At 40.7% G+C, this 21,521-nt stretch overlaps 1 protein-coding gene across 6 annotated transcripts in view; it reads right to left on the bottom strand.

Moving 5' to 3' along the window:
- RAPGEF5 (Rap guanine nucleotide exchange factor 5) overlaps window positions 1-21,521 on the bottom strand; it is a 157,628-nt gene that overhangs the window by 80,206 nt on the left and 55,901 nt on the right. For 4 of the 6 annotated variants that reach the window (XM_071735734.1, XM_071735731.1, XM_071735730.1 and 1 more), the window contains exons 8-9: window positions 16,853-16,929; window positions 10,894-11,019 (exon numbers count right to left, since the gene is read on the bottom strand). In XM_071735734.1, coding sequence (XP_071591835.1) covers window positions 10,894-11,019; window positions 16,853-16,929 — 203 coding nt within the window. Of the gene's footprint in view, window positions 1-10,893; window positions 11,273-16,852; window positions 16,930-21,521 lie in introns of those variants that run through there. The other 2 variants (XM_071735735.1, XM_071735736.1) reach the window with 2 other exon arrangements.

The following is a 21,521-nucleotide window of genomic DNA, read 5'->3' as shown; positions in this document are numbered from 1 at the left end:
GGACACTGCTCAAACTCCTCTGGACAATCTTGTGATGCCAATGATAAAGCAGATAGGACAATCCTCTACCCAGGTTTAATTTTCTTCTTCTGCCTCTGTGGGAAGTAGGACTAAAGAACTCACCGCAAAGGAAGTTCTGTTTAGAAGTCACATGCTCCTTTTACACAAGTTCATCAAATCCAGGAAAGAAAAAAGAAACCAGTGCAGCCCAGTGATTAGCTTGCTATAGGTACTGTGTACAGACTGACAGATTATTTAGACAGACTGAATCAATGTGTTGATTCCACTGCAAAGATTCAGGTTTCACACATGAGGATACAAAGCCAGACTGTAAGTACACTTTCCAGCCATATTCTATCTACACAAAGAAATCCAGACCTGAAAATGTCTGGGTTTTAGCTTGAGACCTGAACAATCAGGCTTTGCATGTCAGAACTGAAATTCTGACTGCTCCACTCCAGCCAGCTCTGATTAGTGTCTTCTCCGCTGACCCTGACCACATTGATTCTCTCTATTAACCTGCTAAATATGGCCAAACAGCATATTTTGCAAACACTAAATCAATGCAACTGCTGTAGTTGTATCCACATACATGTTTTAAAGGTTCCTGTGGTGAATAATCTCCTACTTGCAATATTGAAAATATTTAGCAAAAAGGCCTAAACTGATACTGTATTGATGTGATAAATATTAGTGCCTCTAAAAAAGGGATGAGGCATTGTGATATTGCAACCAAGCTGAAAATGTGATGCATATTTGCAGTCTGTGTTTGTCCCCTACTCTACCAAAAGAGCAGTTTCTCCTTTGTTGCCCCCAGCACTGATCTAAGCAGAAATGCTGCTCCTATTAGAGGACACACAAGTCTACTTCCTTCACCTCCCAGAGAAAATGGAGACTAATTAAGCAGTGGTGATCTCAGTCCAGCCACTCCAGGTGAGACAACAGTGACAGCCAGGCTGGCAGGGGACAGAGCTGACAGCACAGCCAAAGAAGGGATGAAAGCTGTGTGCCTTTTCCCTTGCTCAGACAGGGCTATGCAGTTCAGAATCACCCCCTGATTGGGTCTTACCCAAGTTCAGAGCTTGGAAATCCATGTGAGGTGTGATCACCAGCAAGCTGCTGAAGGAAATACCAGCTGCTATTCATGCTCTTCCTGAGTTAGGTCATTCTATTATTTTCCAAGTCACCAAGTGAGACTAAAGTACCTTTTCCTGCAACCAGCAACTGCTGCTGCTCCCACACGTCAGAGCCTTCTCCGCTCAGATGTGCACGTTCCAGCCTGTGACAAAAAAAGCTGGGAACTGCCTGCCTCACAGTATCAGAAAATATATTTGAGGAAGGCCGCAAGGTCATTGCTAATTTCAAGCCCTGTTTCATGTTTCCACATGAAACGTCTAATTAAAACTTTTCACTGGGTAGTTAAAACGAAATCCATCCCTTTGCACTCAAGACCTCATTTTCACGTGCTGTGAATTAGAATATAGGAGGTGCCACACACAGCAGTAGGAACACTAATCGAGGAAGGAGAGGGGAATACCTACTTTGATTTAGAGGAAGACAGTCAGCAAAAATACCACTAATCGCCTGGGTTTTCATTCCTTTGCTCTTTAAGCTGCCACATACAACCTGGAAAAATGAATGCAAGTGGTGTATTAACTGCTACCAAATCAGCATTCTCCACAGGTGACCGTGTGTCAAGCACATCTTGCAAAACGCAGCCACCTTCCAAGGCACGACAGAAGCATTAGACCCTAAGGGCTATACCCTGCTCTCACCAAAAAATACCTATTAACATCAGCAGGAGCTGAATTAAGCCTTAAAATGCAGGCATGGTGAGTGACAGAGCAGCCACAGCAAAAGGACAACATCTGCAGATTTAAGGGATGTCTCCTGATCAAAATAAATAAATCCTGAAAAAAAAAAAGAAGCCTGCCAAAAAAAAAAAGGTCAAGCTGTCCTTCCCTTCTTGCTGTGGAGGAGGCTTCAGCACTGTGGGCAGACAAACACTTTACAGATGCCCTTTTTCCAAAAATCCCCCAGCGCAACTAGATTGACTCTGGTACAGAAGAGGCAGCTGAATGTAAGGGGAAGGCTGAATCTTCACCCCAGCATGCTCAAGTTAGTCTCCAGAACCTGCTTGGCAGGCACAAATCTTGACAAATGCTGGTGGCATTTATTCCTGTGAAGTCCTGACACAGGCTGTCAGATCTCTGCAGAAAGTTGGGTTGCTCTGGCGGTTGGGGGGCATTGTGGTGCCAGCCCAGCAGCACTTGATGCCAAAGGAAGCCTCAGTGACTCCACAGCATCCTGCCACAGGAACCACACTGACCTCAGCATAGAGTGCAGACCTTACTACAGAACTGGCTCTGGTGCAGTTCTACTCCAAAGAGCAGGAAGGCTTGACATGTAGAAACATGTCCACATCTCTAAAGAAAATAGCCATGTAACTTCTGCATTACTGTCCCAAATCTCCACTTCAGTGAAACTGAAGATTCTTCCTGAAATTATTTGGGAGAATTGGAGAAAAAAAGGAGACCTAAAGCACTGAATTCTTCTTACATGACTCTGATATCCGGGCAGGCTACCAAATCTCAGACAACTTCCAAAGAGGATGATGTAGTGAACAGCCATCAGCTTCTGGCTTATCAATGCTTCCCAGTTAGAGTTTCCTGGCTGTTTCTTCTCAGCCAGGCCCACACTGTGAGCTGAAGCCAGATATCCTTGACTGGCATAAATTCCAAGCAAAAAGTCTAGTAAAATAATGAGTTACTTGAAAAGATGTGCCCCACTGAAATGGGAAAGACAAAATTACCTCTCCTGGATTTCAGGAACTGCTTTGCATTTCCCACTTAACGTTTGCATGGTACCTCTTCAAAGCACTATCAACTTCTCTTTTAATTTTCTCAAATTTAGATAACAATTTCCCTAACTTGACAGAGGGATCCAGGCACTTCTGTTATTCAGAGTTCCCTGGACCAAGTGCAGAAGTAACTGTACAGAGGTAGACAGCAGGATACAACCACTGTATCATCAGCATAACTGGAAGTTTATTGATGTCACAAATCAGAAAAAACAGAAAAGAACATTCGGAACATCATCAAATGTATTGATCATACAGAGGGACAGAACAGTAAATCTAAGACGGGAAAACATTAGAGCAAGTGCTTTGAATTCATAAACTGGTAATCTCCACTTCTTTAAAGGGAGAAAGTGATAGATGACCTTTATGTAAGCCTCTGGACAGCCTAGAAACATAGGAGGTGCATCTGGAGAGAAACTCAGAAGCAGTGGACAGTGGTAACCAGCAGGTGAAAGCTTTATGAGAGTTTCTCTGCTTTTTCACACCGACATACGCAGCAGAAGGCAGAACCAGGGACTGTGTAGTCCCACTGCTCACAGCAAACAGCATTCCTGTGCTCTCTCTCCTCCTGGCTGCTGACCCCAACTCATCATTCACCCTCTCATTTGTGCATGCAAGCCTTCACAAAGCCACATGGTGAAAAGCAGGATCTAGATTAAAACTACACCACCAAAAAAAAAGGCGTAAGGACATTTAATCTGACGCAGATAGGTTTCTGGTTTTGGTAAATCACAAATGAAGAAGGCTGTGTTATTCTGTCAGCTGCAGAAAAGCTCTCATCAGTGAGGGCCAGCCCTAACACCACACATCTTGTTCCAACTGCATACCTGCATTCCCATACCCCATGGGAATACTAATGGGAAACTAACCCAGCTAGAAGACAACCCCACAAGAAAAGTGGATTTATTTTATTTTTCAGGTGAATTATTCTCTGTGTGTCTTCACTAAGCAGCACAACATGGGGCAGCCCAAGGATGGGGGACAAGCAGTTGGGTCAGGGATGCTACCAAAGACCCGGAGACTGTAAAGTGACTGCTACTGCTTGTTTTTGCCTTAGTTATGCTCAGCTTTTAAAATAATATCCCCCTAGAGAAGTGACACGATTTCAAGAAGGTTACATATTAGATAACCAATGGAGTCAAAAATTAAAACTCAGTGTTCTGACTCCCGGGTTTTGTCCTACTAAATACCACATGTCCTTTTTACCCCTTTCAGCCCAGTAGCTGAGGTATTGTCCCATACAAGAATGAGTCACTGTTCCATACCAAAGAAAGCCCAGCGTGAAAAATGTGTACATGGAATTTCCTTCTATACAAAGGAGTTTAATGTTACAGAATAAATCAAAGAAAAGCATATTCATCTTTCTTTTCTTTCAAGCACTAGGCCAAGAATCCAGAGGAAAGAAAGTATTATGGAACTATGTAACTTGACTCAAAGGGAAAGAGTGAGCTTCTCACTTGGCATGTTCCTACACTGCGCTTAAAACACTTCATGTGAGCACAAGCATGACTGCTCTCAAGTTCTTTATTTTTACAGAAAGGACCATGACATCTCACTGCTATGTTGCATTCCTGGCAAGAGGGTATCCTCCTCCAAAACTCTGGCCACATTAAATAGACTCAACAGAAGAAATAGTAAGTCCTCTGAAAAGTATACAGTAAATAAAAATATCTGTTTTTATAATTTTAATACATGGGTTGCAAGAGACTGAAACAAATCTTTTCCTAGCAGCCAAATGATCCCAGTCCTACACCTGAGCAGGAGGATGCTTGTATCAGGTAAGCTTTTTTTATTTCAAGAAGATGCCTGTGCTTGTTCTGCACAGAAAAAAAATCCTAGGACCTGCAGAAGTTTTTTCTTCTGAGAAGATAGAGGTTGGCTTATGAAGAACAGGTGATCACCTGGGGGTATGCATTCATTCCAGCAGATGAAAGACTAGATTTAAATCTCTGCTCCTCCTGATTCAGACCAGAGACTTGAACTTCAGGGTACCTTCACAGCAATCATGTACCTACCTCTTAACTAATTACTCTTGCTCAGCATGTAACTATAAGCTGACAAGCTTAGTGATAGACTCTTTGGGGTTTTTGTGACTTCTAGTTAAACACTAAGTCAAGGATAGAAGCTATCATCTCACTCTGGTATAGATCTTCTAATGCTGGCAGATCTAAGGGGTAAGAAGGAAAAAGAGCAAATTCCTGCTGACATGCTAAAAATGTTCTGCTTCAGTGACTTCAGATATCTGTATCATTTCATGGCTACTCAAGTCATGAAAGGTTCTGCAAAAACATTCACATGCTATAGTTTTTACATCCATCTGATCCACAGTTTTTCAAGAGATGCAGAAAAGCCTCCAAAAGCAATAAATCTGCACTCAAGCTATCCAACAAACCTAACCTTGCCAGAACAGATACCCAACAAAAGTCATGATTACTTCTTAAGAACAAAAAGCAGAGCTTTTGGTCAATGACTATTCAGATGTCACTTGAAGTCATTATTTTAAAGCATATTTTTCCATCAGAGCCCTGATTGCTGACCATCAGTTCAGCAGTACACCAGTGCAACACCACAGCTCTGGACACGTCCTCACCTTCATTCTTCTCTCCTTGCAGGCGTCCAGCAGGACAAGTAGATGCACCCTAAAATAACCTTGATGTGTCATGGCTAGAATTTCCTCAAGAAATTCCTCAGTCATGAGTAATCTGCACTACCTGAGGCTCTGAATCATTAATCTTCTTCTGTAAGCCTTCTTAACAGCCCAACCACTAACCTGCTTCAATGAGCAAATCATCTGTCTTCTTAATGAGACCACTGATTACAGAAGGTAGTACCCAGTAAATTAACAAAATTGCTCTGCAGGACCTGTTGTCCTTCTGAAAATACACCTGCCTCCCTACAATATAACTCTTTCATCTTGAAATAAGTCACAGAATCAATGTATTCAAGCTGTTTGTACTTAAATACTTGTCAACAATATGTAACTCTAACTAATATATAGAGTAATCTGTAAAGGAATTAGAAGGTGGATTTAGGAAATATTTCCCTCCCCACTGATGCACAGAAATACTGGAAGATGCACAGCCCAGAATATAATTTCTATCATTGAATAAAGGAATTAATATTCTTTAGTTCTTTACTGAACACATTAGAGAATCTTAAATTTCCTTTGAACATTACCGTGAATTTGTAGAAAGCTTATTCAGTTGATCTCACTATGAAAACACTACTATAATCTAAATAATATTTCCATTTCCCCCATGTTGCTGAGGTAAAAAACACTTCTACAGTTTTGCTAAGACAATTACTATAAGCAGATGTGCAATGCTTCACTGAAATAACAACTAGAAAGACTGTACAGTTATTGCATCTATTGCGAAGGCATTATTTACACAACTTGCTTAAAAGGAGTTAAAATCATATGATTTAGTGCAAATATGCCTCAAATGCATCTCAAATGTATATTTGGGCAAAAAAAGCTATAGCAAATTACTTCAAATGCCTTTCCGTATAGAGCTTGCTTTCTATATTATAATAATGTTAACAGCAGATAAACTTCTCAAAAAAAAAAAAAAACCCACAAAAAACCCACAAACTCATTCTTCTATACCTAAATATTTCAACAAAAATTTTTCATGTACTTCTGTCGATTTTAAGAAATTGTTTTAAGAAAGTGAAATATATAAATAATATCAAAATATCCAGTTTTACATTTCCCTGGAATTATGAGTGTGATTTGCATATAATGATAATATTAGAACTGCAAGCTTGCATATTTATTTTTTTCTCTAGCCCACATTTGATATTTTAATAATTTCTGCGCATTTTAGACAACCATTTCATTTTATCTGTTTTTCAATACAGTGGATCTCATTGTAGGAATAAAACAGCACAGAGGAAAAGCTTATCTGCCTATTTAGAAGCTTATTTACTACTATTTGCTTTCCATTCGTTAGGAAACCCAAAGCTTAGGAAACATAACATGTAGGGTAGGTTCAGTGCTTTAATAAAAAAACTTATTCTAACACACAAGCAAGTGTGAAAGGGGAAAAAAAATCACTTGTACTTCAGTTATTGTTCTCTACAGGTCTGTGAGCACCACTACACTAAGAGCACTTTGCAAATGTTACACTCACTAGAGAGGAACCTGGCACAGTGTACTACAGAAAAACAATCTCAGTTCCAATAAACCAGTTTAACCTGGTCACAGCAAGTTTGCAGTGCCAGAAACAAATAACTAGCTCACATTTAATAAAGCTTACGCACAAAACTTTTTAAATTATAGGATGTTTTTCAGAAAATTTTTTTATCCAGACCATACACCTTAAAAGAAATACCAGAAACCTGGAAAAAAAGCAATATGGACATTCTGATTTGGGTGCTTAAGTTATGAATAAAATATATGTATGTATATGATCATCATATATATATATATATATATATCCCAATTTACACCTTCCAGAACACAGCCAAACTGAAAGAATCCCTTCTTTCTGCCACCACAGCTCCAAACTGAGCAGTTTCCTCCAGTGAACCACCTAGCTGTCATGTATTTTCCCTCTTTCAGATTTTTTTTTCTGAGAAAAAATAATTAAATTTCATCTATTTCTGAACCAGTGGCTCTAATCCATGCTTCACCTGCCTACTGCAGGCCACCAGGCACAGCCTGCAACACCACACCTTGAACCATACGATTAAGCATTTTACCTGCCAAAAAAGCTCTTGAAAAACAGACTTCTGTGTATCCATGTCATCTGCCTTTCCTACAGGACTCACAGAGTTCTGTCCTCAAACTCAAATGAAGATGGTCACTAGATTTTTGAATGATTAGGAGGGTTTACCAGTCCTCCTCACAGCCTGGCTCCCCATCACATTCAGAACGCTACAAACACAAAGAGAATTATTTCTCCAGGCAGCTCCACACCTCATTCACTGCACAGGAAAAAAATACTCGGAGTCTTTGGGTACCAAATTGTTCAGTTAGGCTGACAGCTCTCCTTTCTTTAGAGAAAAGCACAACAATTAGCAAAGCCCAATAATACTGCATTTTTATTTGCTGTTCATGCTGGAAAACAGTGTGAGGTTGTACTATCTGAAGAGACCAGCTTTAGAAACACAACAAGCAGCACCAGAGGAGCCCTGCCTCCATTTCCCATTACCTGCATGGGACATAAGATGTGTCAACAGGAATTATGTGTACGGACAATTCTAACCCTGCATTCAGGTTGGGAATTTTTAAAACTATATAATTTAATTTTATTTTATTATTTTTTGCATATGCCTACAGGAAAACGAACCAGAACTCTGCCTTGGGCAAAAATTCCCCCTTGGCAATCTTGGAAAGAACAGCTTTACCTCAAGGGGGGTTACAAAGCCCCCAGCCTCAGACAGCAACATTGTCCTGGGCTGACTGAAGCCCACAGCCCTGCAAACCATCAGCATTGCTGCTCTCAGATGGGCTACCAGGAGCCCAGCCCAGCAAGCCGACTTTCCCAGAGTAGGGAGAGGACCTTCCATAGTGTTCAGGCATTTCACTTAGAGACCAAATGCCATCCCTTTGAGGAAGCCAGATCATCTGTAAAAGCAGAGTTTGAGCTCCCCAGAAGGGAAAGCTGGTGAAAGCCAGAGCGTGGGGTTATTTGCTGAGAAATGAGGGCCCTATAGAGAATGTGCAGAACAGCTCCATTTTCCTGCCTACATAGAGTGCCCATGACCCTGTGTTTCTCAGAAACTAATTTAAGAGTGTTATGTTTTTAAAAATAAATAAAAAAATTTAAAATAATAATAATAAAAAAGATAGGCATGCTACACATAATTTTGTGAGGACACCACACCCTGAACATGTTGTTCTTCTGAGAGAGCACAAGGGACTGGGCAGTAAGCCGATGCCAGTGAATCTGCCATCACTTCTGGAGCAGCAGGATGAGACTGGAAAGCCTGAAAGCTTACATCCAAGCAGTACTCACTACAATCCAGCCCACTGCTGTTCTTCTTGGAGAAGAAAGAGAACAGATGCCCAGAGCAGTGAACTCTGCCCAGCCAGCCAAATCCTGCCACCTGCACCTGAGCCAGAGAAGCTCTCAGACCACAAGGGAGGAAGGGTGGGAGAGGAAGGGATGGAAGCTCACAGTTTCCTGAACGTATGTGACCCACTACCCCCACCACAGCAAAGTGTGGGATTTTTCCAGTGAAAGTAAATCATCTGAGTCAGCTAAACTCAGAATCGTAAGACAGACCTTGTCCCTGTTCAGTAATGCCTTTTTGGTGACCATCCCTAATGAAATCAACAGACTGGTGGGGGACTTAGCAAATACATCCACACCGAGGACTAAAGGTCTCTCCTACATCTGAGCATGGGATGCCTGAACTGTAGGGAAGAGCCAAGTCATCCCCCTGGTACAACAACCAGCAAGGTGCAGAACATCATAACTTCTTGATATTAGCACTACTTGCAAGATATTCCCCACGCAGAAATAAAGGGCAGACAATCAATGACCTGGGCTTCTGCAGTCTCTCAGGTGACATTTCTCTGTCCTGTCATCTCCTAGGTCTAAAGGCACATCTTTCCCCAAGAGCAGTGACTTCTGCATTATACTGCTCAGCAGTTTGCTTTAGCTCCTGCTAAACTGAAGTCACTCATCTCCTAAATAGAAGCAATGGCTAAGTACCATACTTGTCAAAGGAGAAGAAAAGCTGAGTACTTCTTTCCTTTCCATTTTTGGAACTGTACTGTAATCTGTGCAGCTAGAGAGCTGCAGCTGACACCACAGCACCCTTTGCTATGATGGGAGTAAGCAGCAAAAACATCCACTGAATTTCTGGAGTTTAAGTCCCCAACACTCCTCTCTCCCCTACACCCACAGCATCTGTAATCTTGCTTCCAAATCCTGAAACACAATTAGAAACCTTCCCTGACTTCAAATCTTCTTTACTTAAGCACCTAAACTTTTAATTGCGTTTTGCCGATAAGGTTGCAAGATGTATCGAAATGCTGTCAGATGTCTATGGCCAGTGGATCAGCTGAGGAACAATTCAATCTCTGGGGTGTGAGCCTGGCTAATTACCCTCCTCTCTCATGCACACCTACTGATATAGTTACATATTTAACTACACCAGACAAGACCTTATATGCTGTCAAACAGAACAGCGTGAAGCTCTGCAAAAAGATTTCATCTTTCTCTCTTCCTTTGTGCAGCCTTACTTCAATAGGAATGAGCTTGCAGATGAGCTGAAAAGTATTTCTTTGCTAAAGCACATGCCTCTTTTTCTACTGTCCAGTGATCAGAAAATGGAATAAATTATATATATATTAAAGGAAGCCACATGAGGACTGGCTGAGATTTTTGTTTTTTCTCGCAGTTATTATCCTGGGCACCTTTAGATGAATATGCAATCAGAATAGAAATTTTTACCAGGAGAACAAAATTAGGATACATTGTGCTATAAGCATAGCAGTCAAGTTTTAGTGCATTTTCAGTCTGCTTATTAACATCTCAATAAGTGCTTTCAGAAGCATTAAATAGAATGCTGCTTTCTTCAGTGTAACTTTTGGTTGAAACCACTTTTTTTTTTTAAAGAAACTTCTGAATCCAAACCATTCTTTTTAATTCACACTGAAAAGCTCCAGACAGTACCTGTACCCAAATATACGAGAAGCAAAGTAATTTTTAGTTGATTTAAAGTAAGCACTTGAAGTATTCGTATACCTTATACATTATTTAAGTATACACTAAACCCCAAGTATTTCATAATCACTAACAAAAATTTGGTAGAAAGCATCCTGAAATCATCTGCTATTTCTCATGTGTGTAAGATACTAGTAACAGCAAGCGACAGCTAATGACAACATAATAATTTGACAATTACTGAACTGAATGCACTTCAGAGAAATATAAATGCCAGAGGAGAGCAGCTACGGCTCCATGACTAATGTGTGCCCTGGATTCTGACCCTCAGCTTTGTCATTTCAGTTTTCTGACCTAAATCTCCCTCCCCTACCATAAAGAAACAGCAAACCCAAACAAGAAATGTCTTACTTGTTCTGCCTTCTCCGGTGGTTTTCTATCCGCCTGCAAAAACTGGCAGTTCTCTCTCGCCAGCTTCTGGACCAGCTCGATCCTTCCGATGTCATCTCTTCCCTGGAGCTTGCACAAAACCCCTGCCTTTAGGGTGGGAGAAAGAGCAAACAGATACTTAAATCCACAGTCCCAGGACATGGCACCTCCACAGATTTCAACCTTAAAAGAAATTCATCTGTTTTCTCATATTTGCTGTACTTTGGTGCTGTTTGCTGGCCACGGACAAGTCGCTGCTTCCTGGCAAACAACTAGAGAGGAGCTGAGGCACATCTGAATCTCCAAATGTATCTGCTTTGGAGAAACGGAGGTAGAGCTAACTAACACAGCCAGCTCCTCTGAGTGTGACTATCAGATACACTGTGTTTTATTTGTTCCTGTCAGCCTGTTTCCTGTTACATAAGAGAACAAGAGCAAGAGGTTAAAAACTCATGGGAAAGTTAGCCAGGAACAGCCCTGGAAAAAGAATGAAGCGCCACACAAGGCACTGCTAAAAATAACAGGCTGCAACTCCCTCCCCTCCTGCTCCAGCCATTTTTCATCTATGCAAGCCTCAAGAGTTAAAAGGCAGTAGTGCCATGTTTGTTTGCTTATTCTGTAAATAACAAATCAGTATCTCCTCATTCTGTTTAGGGAAGAAAATGAGATTTGCTTTGAAAATTGTGTTGGAACTATTTTTTGGCTGATATTCTGCCAATTATTCAAGATATGCCAACAGTGTTTCATCAAAATATTCAGGACTGGTTGGCTTTGTAAAACTGACATACAATGTATATGTATGTGTATGTGTATATGTATATGTATTCGTAAAACAGATTTGTGCTTGCACACAGGCATACCAAACACACCACAAAGTTAGTTGATCAGGGCTAAATTGCTTCCTTCAAAGTCAGTGGCTAATATCAGTGTCCATCACTTGGTCATGGATATGATCACTTGGTTTGCATAACTGAGACCTGGCTCAAAGATACCACCTGGCTTGTATTAGCACAGATGTTTCCTGATGAAAAAGCATATGCTTTGGGAGGGCCAAGCATGTGTCATGGCTATGGTGTTACTGTACAACGTTAAAGGCAACGTGCAAAAAAACCTTTTCCCCTGCTTCTTCCACCCTTTTCTTTCTGCTGTTCATTCATTCTGAGTTTTTCTGAATCAGTATGTACTCCAAAGCTTGTAAAACAGGACCAAAAGACAGGGATGCCCTGACCACTGACCCGTAGTGCCATGCAGGCTCCATTCCCTTGGCTTTGAGAAACTCCTGCTCTTGGCAGCCAAAGGTGTGAGAGTGCCCACCCAAACCACCCTACAGTCTGCTGGCTTCTTCAAAGAAGAAAGAAATGTGGATTAAGCTTTCTGCAGCCAAGAGGGTAAAAAACCCACATTCTGAATAAGTGCTTTAATGGTGATGAAAAAATATAGGTTCCATGACTGTTTAAACAGTCTTCCATACTGAATTAATTGAAAGAAATTTTTATATGCCTATGTTCCTCCAGGCTGGAAGAAGGTATCTTCTCACAAACCTGTATCAGATGCTTGTGGTCTGGAGGAGGGGAGAATTTCAGATACAGCTTGTGCTTTGCATGTCCTAAGCTTAGACCCCAGCCTCCTCAGGAACCCAGCTTTCCCATCTAAGGAACCTAAACACTGGTTTGAAGGTCAAAAATCCACTAAGAAAATAAGGAATTGCAGTGCCTAACCTGCAGGTCCTTGCATTTTCTGAAGACTATCCTCTAAACTGAGGACACAGATTTGTAAACTAGTTCTGACACACTGTTATTACCTGCAGATCAGAAGTGAGACTGATTTTATCAGCTGTGGAAGAATATACTGAAATAGTTGTCCAGAGTCATTTAATCAACGGCAAAAAAGAGAGGTACTTAAGGAGGTAATTTTTTTTCACTCTTCAGTAGACATTTAAAAATGGTCAGAAGAATTGTTTCTGAAAAGTCTCCTTTTTCTCCAGTAATTTATAAAGGGAACTGAGGCAATCATCACAGGCTTGGCTGAGGTCTAATGACTGCACTTCAACACCACTTTGATGGCTCAGGGACACCTGACAGAGCCAAACCTACTTATTTCATGGCTTTGGGATGCTTTGAAAAGAATACAATATCCGTGCTCTGCAATCCTCCCAGGCTAGTAGGCTAAGGGCAACTCAAGCGTTATGGCATATAGGGCCTTGGGACTACAAGGATTTAGAGTCTCCCCAGATCTGGGATTTTACTACTGTGGAGGCACTTTTCTCACCACCATGCTGTACCAGACAAGTCAGCCCGTGACGTATGGGTGACGCAGATGGATACGAGTCCTTGTGCTTCAGATGTCATATGGACATCGACAGCAAAGCAGTGTTCACTCTACTGAACAAAGACTTATTGATCTTTAGTGCACGAAGCAAAGCTTAATGGTCAAAACCATTTATGTTCAGATGAGGAAGGGGGACTTCAACATACTGAATCCAACTGTTACCCCAAAACTGAAGTGGAAGCAACATCTCAGAGACAACATCTGGGACACACGGACCTCCCGTTCTTTCACCCCTTGTGTTCGGACAAGGCATAATATTGCATTCTGCATCCATGAGCACCACAGGGAAGAAGTAACTCTAGGTATAAGCCCATTAGGCCTGCCAGGATTATAGTCTGTATTCAAACTTGCAATTTCACTACAGAATCATATTGTCATCTTTCAGATAGCCACCAAGAAGAAATATTACATTTTAACACATCCCCTCCTCCTTTACTTTAAAGAATTACGAAGATCTTGAAAAGTAAATTTATTTTATTTGGTTTCCAGAGGATAAAAGGTCAACCAATTTTTGGGGGGAGGGCTAAAGTATTCTAGAATCATGGAATCACAGAATTATCAGAGTTGTAAGGGACATCTAGAGATCATCTAGTCCAACTCTTCCACTAAAGCAGAATCACCTAGAGCACAGGATTGCATCCAGGCAGGTTTTGAATCTCTCCAGTGAAGGGGACTCTACAACCTCCTTGAGCAGCTTGTAATTACTATTAAGTGAATTGTATAGACTTGGCTCTGGGAGTAAAGAATGCACCAAAATATAGAAGGCTAAACATGTTTGTTCATAATTATGAAGACAGTTACGAATACCTCACTTTTAATTCTTATTTCTTCAATTATGCTGACTTTCCACTATAAATCCTTCTGCCAAATATTCATAAGAACTCATCCAGGTCAACTAATAAATTAACTGATGACAGCCTGTTGGGGAAGATACTGATAGAGTCTTCTATTACTGGTTATTTTCACTTGTCAATATAAATTTAATTTTCAAGAAGTGCCTTTGAATCTGTTTGCTGAATAAAAAAGGGTAAAGGCAAGCCACCCAACTTGCAATGTGCAATTTCCACTTCTGTTTTGTGCAGGGACACAGTCTTCAAAATCCAAAAACATTCCTAGATGTTGGTGCTTAGTCCTCTAATTCATGTAAGCCAACAGAGATCCAAGTCCTAACTTACATGAAGGTGAAAATCACAAAGTTGCATATTTTAACTGTCTTTAATTTAATGAATGATGAAAGACTGTAGGAGCTTTATAGCAAGGCTTTACTACCATTCATGGCACAAAATTACTGTAATTAAAAGTGTTCATGCAATTTTGAAATAAAGTAAAAACATTTAATGGGAAGGAAAGCAAATTAGTCACTACTGAGGTTGGAAAAGTAAAGATGCTGACAAAACACATTTTCTGTGTCAGCACATCCATTGGAAAATACTCCCTCTGCAAAGGTCATAAATGCATATGGTAGCAGTGTTGAAGGTGAATTAAGACAGCTCTAGGCAGACAGGATGGGATTTTTTATTTACATTATTTACAGCATGCTGGCTTTTAAGAAATCCCTGTAGTGACTTTTTTTTCCCACTTCTACCGGTTTTGTTAAAAAACTCTAATGTAAGCTCAGCTGACATCCAGCAGAGCAGCATTTAGAGCAGGCACCACACCTCTCAACTCTGCTAACAGAAAAGGTTTGTGGTGGTTTGGTTTTTTTCCACTGCACCTCTGTCTCCTTCTGTGTTGAGTGCAAACAACAGAATTATTACAGGCTTCACCTCTCATTAACCTGAAAATTTAAAGCATATGCCAGTACCTCAAAAGATCACTTGTTTTGCTCCAGTCACATGCATGGTCTCATCAAAGTGAAACATATATATATACATATATATATATATATGATTCCCTCCCTTAAATCAAACTGTATTCACTGTTCTCAGGGTGGTATTTTTATGGCACTGATGAACAAATTGGAGAAACAGGTGCTTTAATAACACTTCTGCTCTTATCCCAGTTGGGCATTTGAACCCTTGTTAACACCTCACCTAATAATTGCTTGATTTTAAGTGAGTTTCAAAATGCTTTCAAATTTTAGAAGCTGATTTCCAGCAAAATGAACACTAAGCAAATCAATATCCCAATAATAACTTTTTACAGGTTTTTATGATCTGCCCATGTAATCTGATAAGGTGGCTACTGAAGAGCATTGAGCAGACAGGTCATAGTCAACATGTTTATGACATACCATAGCAGACATGTCAACTACAGCAACCAAGTAGAACTGAGAATATGTGGAAAACCCAAAAAGGAAAACAGGAAGCCAGATTTTTGGGGGCAGCAAAGCCAGTATTTCCATCTGGGTCTTTTTTGTAGTTCTCTAATGCACAACTGAGCTCTAGAAGACTGATCCTCAACCCCACACTGATGTCAACTATCAAAGTTAGGAGGGAAACATTTCACATATCGGGGCTCCTACTATTTTTTTTTTAACAGATTTGAAACTGTGTGCAGTTAAGAAAAGAGCAGACCATTTCAGAACATCTCGTTTGAGCAGGGCTCTGAAGACAGTGCTAGAAAAGCCCAGCTACACACTGATGCATTAGATGCATCAGCACAATCCCCATCTCTTCTGCCTGCACTCTCCTGCCATGGCCCAGGTTTGCTGTTGGAGCTGCCTACAGCCTCTCCCTGTGCCTGAGACAATCCATATCTTTAGCACAATATAGCTACTGCTAAGTTGACTACATGACTTGTACCCCTTCAGCTAGGCTTGCTCAAAGACATCAGTGAAAATCCTGTCCCTCATACACACAGTTTTTTAGGGGGCAAGTTGTTAGGAGATAAAGCAGAGACAGGAACTGCAAGTTGCATATGTAGGAAGGAGGAAAGGTGGCATCCAGTGGGGAACATACTAGCAAGAGGAATAGAAGAACAAAAAAAAAATCAACCAACCAAAAAAAAAGTTAAGACTTGGAGAATAAAATTCTAAACTAAAAGAAATTATCAGTATTGATACAACGAGCTATGTAGTTACTCTTGCACAGCTTGAATGTGTGAACAGAATGATTGAATGAACCAGAGAATAATCAGAAGAGATTCACAGGTTTAAATAGGTTTAGCAATTCCACAATAAAATACTTTAAAAAGCAGTTTAATTTTTTCTAAGCAAGAGAAGGATGCTTTGGTTGTAAATGAGGGCAGTTGGGAGGGAAAGGAAAAGGTTGTTGCTTACACTGGAGTGACTAATAAGTGTCCTCACTTCATTGCATGCCTATAAGTAGCTCACTATAAGTGATTAAAATTCAATCAAAATGTCACATGCTCTTGCCTCCTAAAACACATCTCATTTTCACATCTGGTATATGCAGTGCATATTATCTAAAAAGGGCAGAGAGATATTTGAAGAATGCTGTCTGATTGCAACATCATGGGATTAATTCACAGAGTAATCATCAATCTTATTCTAAATAGCCACATAAGACAAGATCCAGAAGACTTTCGCTTTCTTATGGGCTCCCTGTCCAGAACATCAAGGAAAAACCATTTCCCAGAACTACTGAAAGCAGATCCTTCAACTTGTAGATCTGGAAAAGTTCCCAAAACGCCATTAATCTTATACATTTACCTGAGCATCAGAGGTATCCTTGAGCTCTTCAAGTCCTCTTGTTTCTTGACTGCTACTTTCTTCATTTTGATGAATTGCTAAAGTAAGAAAGAGGCAATACATTGGAAGCAGGCAGGTTTTAATCAAAAGAAGCAGCAAAGCAGCATGGCCCGGTTTAGATCAAGTAGGATGACCATTCAAGAAACTTCATTCCAATTTAGCCATAAGGCATACCTTATTGGTTTGGGACATATCCTAAATAAAGTATATCTTATTATTCCCAAGAAGTAAAAAGCAGTAGTAAATAATTACATTCCTGTTATAGTTACACTGGATAAAATTATGCCATTAATGGAAATGCCACTTTTCCAAACATTATAACATGACCTGGTGCCTCATAAAGAAAAAAATCAGACCTCTGTTTACTTTCATTATACTGCAGAAGGTAAATTCAGGCTAAACAAAATAAGGTTTATCCCTCATTTCAAAGTTGGAAAATTCTTTGTAACCAAAGTGATCTCAATCTCAACACCACTGTCCATGAAAGCCTTCTCCAGAAATAGGTAGTAGATGTTCTATTATTTGCTGCTGGCACAATAAGAGAAACCAGTAACTTAGCTCAATTAACATTGCTTAATATCAGCAATGTTTAAATGTCTTTAGCCAGACTTTAAAGAAAAAAGTTTTGGATCAAACTTGCAATCTCTAGAGGGTTGAAACCAGAGTTATCATTTTACCTAGCCAAAAAAATAAGGATCACTTTTGAACTAAAACATCAGCCTTCTGTATTGCTAACAACTCTATCTCTAGGTAGTTTTACTAGCTATAGCCCAAAATAACCTTCCCATCAACTGCAGGGTTCAGCTTGTGTGTTTCCTCCTGTCCATCTTCTCTCTCCTTCACACCTAGACACCTGAGCTGGTCCTCAGGTTGCATCCAAACAGCCCCAGCGCACAGCAGAGTGTTTTCAGACAAGGATCACCAGTCCTGTTTTGCCTTAAAACTATGACCGTGAGCTGAGGAAGCCCGGGATCTGACTGAGTAACAAACTGGCTGTTGAGGGAGCAGAAGGGCTGGCAGGCAGCAGTACAACCTTGACCAGGCACCCTCACCTAAACCCTCCTCAACCCTCAACCTGACTCTCTGGATTGGGTGCTCTGGGTCTGCTGCAGACAAAATGCAGCCTAACCTTTAGACAGCATCCAGCAATTTAAAAGAAAAGTGACTTTAGGTCAAGAACTCAACTGTTCTTGACCCCTAAAATAAAGCATATGGATTTGTTTTCTTTTTTTACAGCAGGATTTCTGATGCTATTGCTATACAATATAGGATATAATTCTTCTTTCTCCCCCTACAGTTGTGTTATTTAAAAAAAAAAAAAAAAAAGGTAATAAAAATGTTGTCATAAAAAGGGGGGGAAGTAATTTTGTCAACACAGTTTATTCCATTCAGGGATATTTTTTAATCCTTAATCAAAGGAAAGCAGAGGTTTACTATAAATCTTCACTAGTGGATTTGCTAGCATCACTTTACCAGCCAACCTCTGAAATTCAAGGTGAATGCTGAAAACTCAGGGTCAATCTGTAGCTATAACAGGAAGCATGAATAACGGGGGTTATAACCCAGCCAGTTAGACAAAACCAAAACATGCTCGGGATGTTGTGGTCTATCTCTGCCCTCAGTTGCAAAAGCAGCAGCCCAATAAAGCACGAAGCTGTGATTGCCCCAACACCCCTGTACAGCCCCTGCTTTTCTTGCACAGGTCAGGGCTTCCCAAGGCAACCTGCTCCATCTGACCAGGCTGGGGGCTCTGTGCGGTCTTGTAACCTGCACCCCAGCCTTCCTCCCAAGAGCTGCCTCATCCTCTTGCACATGCCCACAAGTGTGACGCTGATCTACCCACTGGGGGGGCTCAGAGCACTCAGGACATCCATTTGCTGAATGCTATTCAGAACAACCAGCGTGAGGCAGGAACAGTGCAATGCCTGAGGGCATTAATGAATGTTAAAAACTTGTTGTTGAAGCAATTGCAAATCGCTTCAAGTCTGTGGCTGCATTAGCAGAAACACAACATTTCCCCAACTCTCCTTTCAGGTTTTTGATTTCTCCTAAATGAATTTTGCTGGAGCCACTGATGGGCAAAATGTCCACAGACACTGGCTATTAATCACAGTATTAAAGGAGTGGAACCTTGCAAGTAACAAAACCAAGGGCCCAGGTTTAAGTGATTTACATTGATCCAGCCAGCTTTTCAGACAAGCCTGAGCAGATGGGTGCTCAAACAGCTGTGCCAGCAGAAAAGATTAGTGGCTGCCAACAGGCTTCTTGTCACCTGTCTCGGTTACAAGTGTCCCCTTCCCTGCCCATGCCAGGCCAAGGACCCCAGAGCATCTTCAGCCAAAGCAAACAGGCAGACCTTTGAGCAGCAGCACCCTGTTGCTAACCTTGTTGGGCTGGCAGATTAGCAAGGGGGTGGAATCTGGCTGGGGAGCTAAGGGCAAGCAGCAAACACCCACGGCTCAAAGCAGTAATATCTTTTACCTGGCAAAAAGGGAAAGAGAAAGAAGGTACATGTCCACAAGCCCAATGGACACAGGTATCCTTGGATGCTGAACAATTTTAGCATGAACAAAATTTTAAAGATGTGAAAATCAGTGTTGGTTTAGGCATAGCCTAAGTGAACAGCTTAAAAAATAAAAAGAAAAAAGCAAAAAGCTAGGATTGCTAGCAATTTCATAGCTCAACTCTAAAAAAGCTGAAAAAATTCATAAACCCAACCCAGCTCTCCTTGGCTTCAGTGTTGTTTAGATTGTGTAAAGAACATAGAAAATAACAAGTAAATATTTTCTGAAAGGAAAAAAAAATATAAATCCCAGACCTTGCACTGACGTCTTCGCAGCCCTCTTGGGAAAGAGAAAGCAGTTGGCCTCTTTTTCATGAAATTTCCATCACAAACTTGAGTTTTATGTTGTCTCTGGCTCTTATCTGAACCCTTAAGAAACAGCCACAACTGAACCATTTAACTACACCCAGGGAGCAATACTCAAGGAATCACACCATCTCATACATTTTTTTTCCATCACAAGAATGTGGTCCTTTGAAGGCTTAAATGGTCAGACAGAGGAGTAACAACACTTAATTATATTTACTTGGTTTCTGTGTGAAAAGGTTACTACTTTTTCTCTATACAACTGAGAAAAAAACAGTAATTGCTAAAAAAATTCCAGAGTATTCAGAAATTTATGCTACTGGGAATCATCATACACATGTAAGAAAATAATTGCTGCATTTCTATACGCAGTGTGCGTCTTCTAGCCCCATAACAGCTCACAGTCGACCCTTATATTGGCCCAGGGGCTGCCCTTGCATGCTCTTGTGCATGCAGTACAAGTTCTGTCATAGAAATATAAGAATTCAAGGATGATTTCCCACTTACTGTCAGTTGCCCCTTTATTTTTTTATTTATAAAAAGGCACGACATGCAAATTCAACCACAGGAAAGTGAGCAGGAGGTTACGGTGGGATGGAAAAGTGTTCCCCAGCTGAGTGTTGATTCTAGGACAGTTCCCTAAAACTGTAACATGCACATACAAAAAATCTGTGAACTTTAGAGCTGGGACAAATCTTTCTCTGCCACCATATACCCAGCTTTGCTCCTTGATACAAATATTCCGGCACAATAAAGCAGCAACACCGGGGACAGACAACGGTGGTTTACCCTGACCTATATGTATCTATTTATTTTATATTTGGGTTCAGGCTTGAGATCAGAGATAGGGAAAAAATGCAAACAAAAATAGTGACCAATTCCCTTCTCTACCTGCAACATTTCTCCTCCTTCGGAGGAGAGGTCAGCAGGCATGAAAGAAAAGATGGTAAATGAGCATTAGCTTGCTAATGTGCAGTTCAGATGTATCCATTCGCATATCAGCCTAGGGAATTCAGGATGTTGATTTTTTAATGCTTGCTTAAGGATCACAAGGGCCATCATCTTATCTGAGTTCCTTGTGCCCCCACGGACCAGAGCTGAGGTTTTGCTAGCAGATTCTTCTATAAACTAATGTTGGAACAGAGAATTCTTGCAGGGGAGAGCCTTGTCCTTTAGTAAACTCATTTCAGCTAATTAAATCAGCAGAAAAAATAACGAAGAAGTAATAAACCAAAGTGCATCATTTTGTACTAGCTACCTCAGCAGAATAAGCCATTACATGGGGGTGTGAAGGGAAAGGGAACATAACTATTGCTCACACTGGAACTGAGCACATCCTTTGTGTCACCATTACTGACCAACAGTGGTCCCCTGCTTTAACTGCCATGCTATAAAGTCTAATGTCAATCTAAGATCTTGGATAAGATTTGATTTCTTTGGCAGCAAGAAGTGCTACAGGTATGCAAAAGGGCTCACCTTAGCTAGACAGACTCCAGGGAACTTCACAAACAGCCCCCTGCAGCACTGTGGAAGAATCTTGCCAAGGGTGCCAGGGTTACCCACAGAGCAGTGACTCTACAATATCCTCTTCTGTATTCCCCAAACTTGTAGTTTAATTAATTATATTTTATGAGTAATATTTTTAAGTCATACAATACAATGCACTTTATTTATTTTAACACCTTATCTTACTCAGCATAGCAGAATCTTTCACCCAACTGAAAGTGGAAAGGACAGTTTCAAAAAAAAAAAAAAAAATTT

The sequence above is a fragment of the Heliangelus exortis genome, chromosome 2 (genome assembly GCF_036169615.1).
Source record: "Heliangelus exortis chromosome 2, bHelExo1.hap1, whole genome shotgun sequence".
NCBI classification, from domain to species: domain Eukaryota; kingdom Metazoa; phylum Chordata; class Aves; order Apodiformes; family Trochilidae; genus Heliangelus; species Heliangelus exortis.
This window is presented reverse-complemented; position numbering and strand designations above follow the sequence as displayed.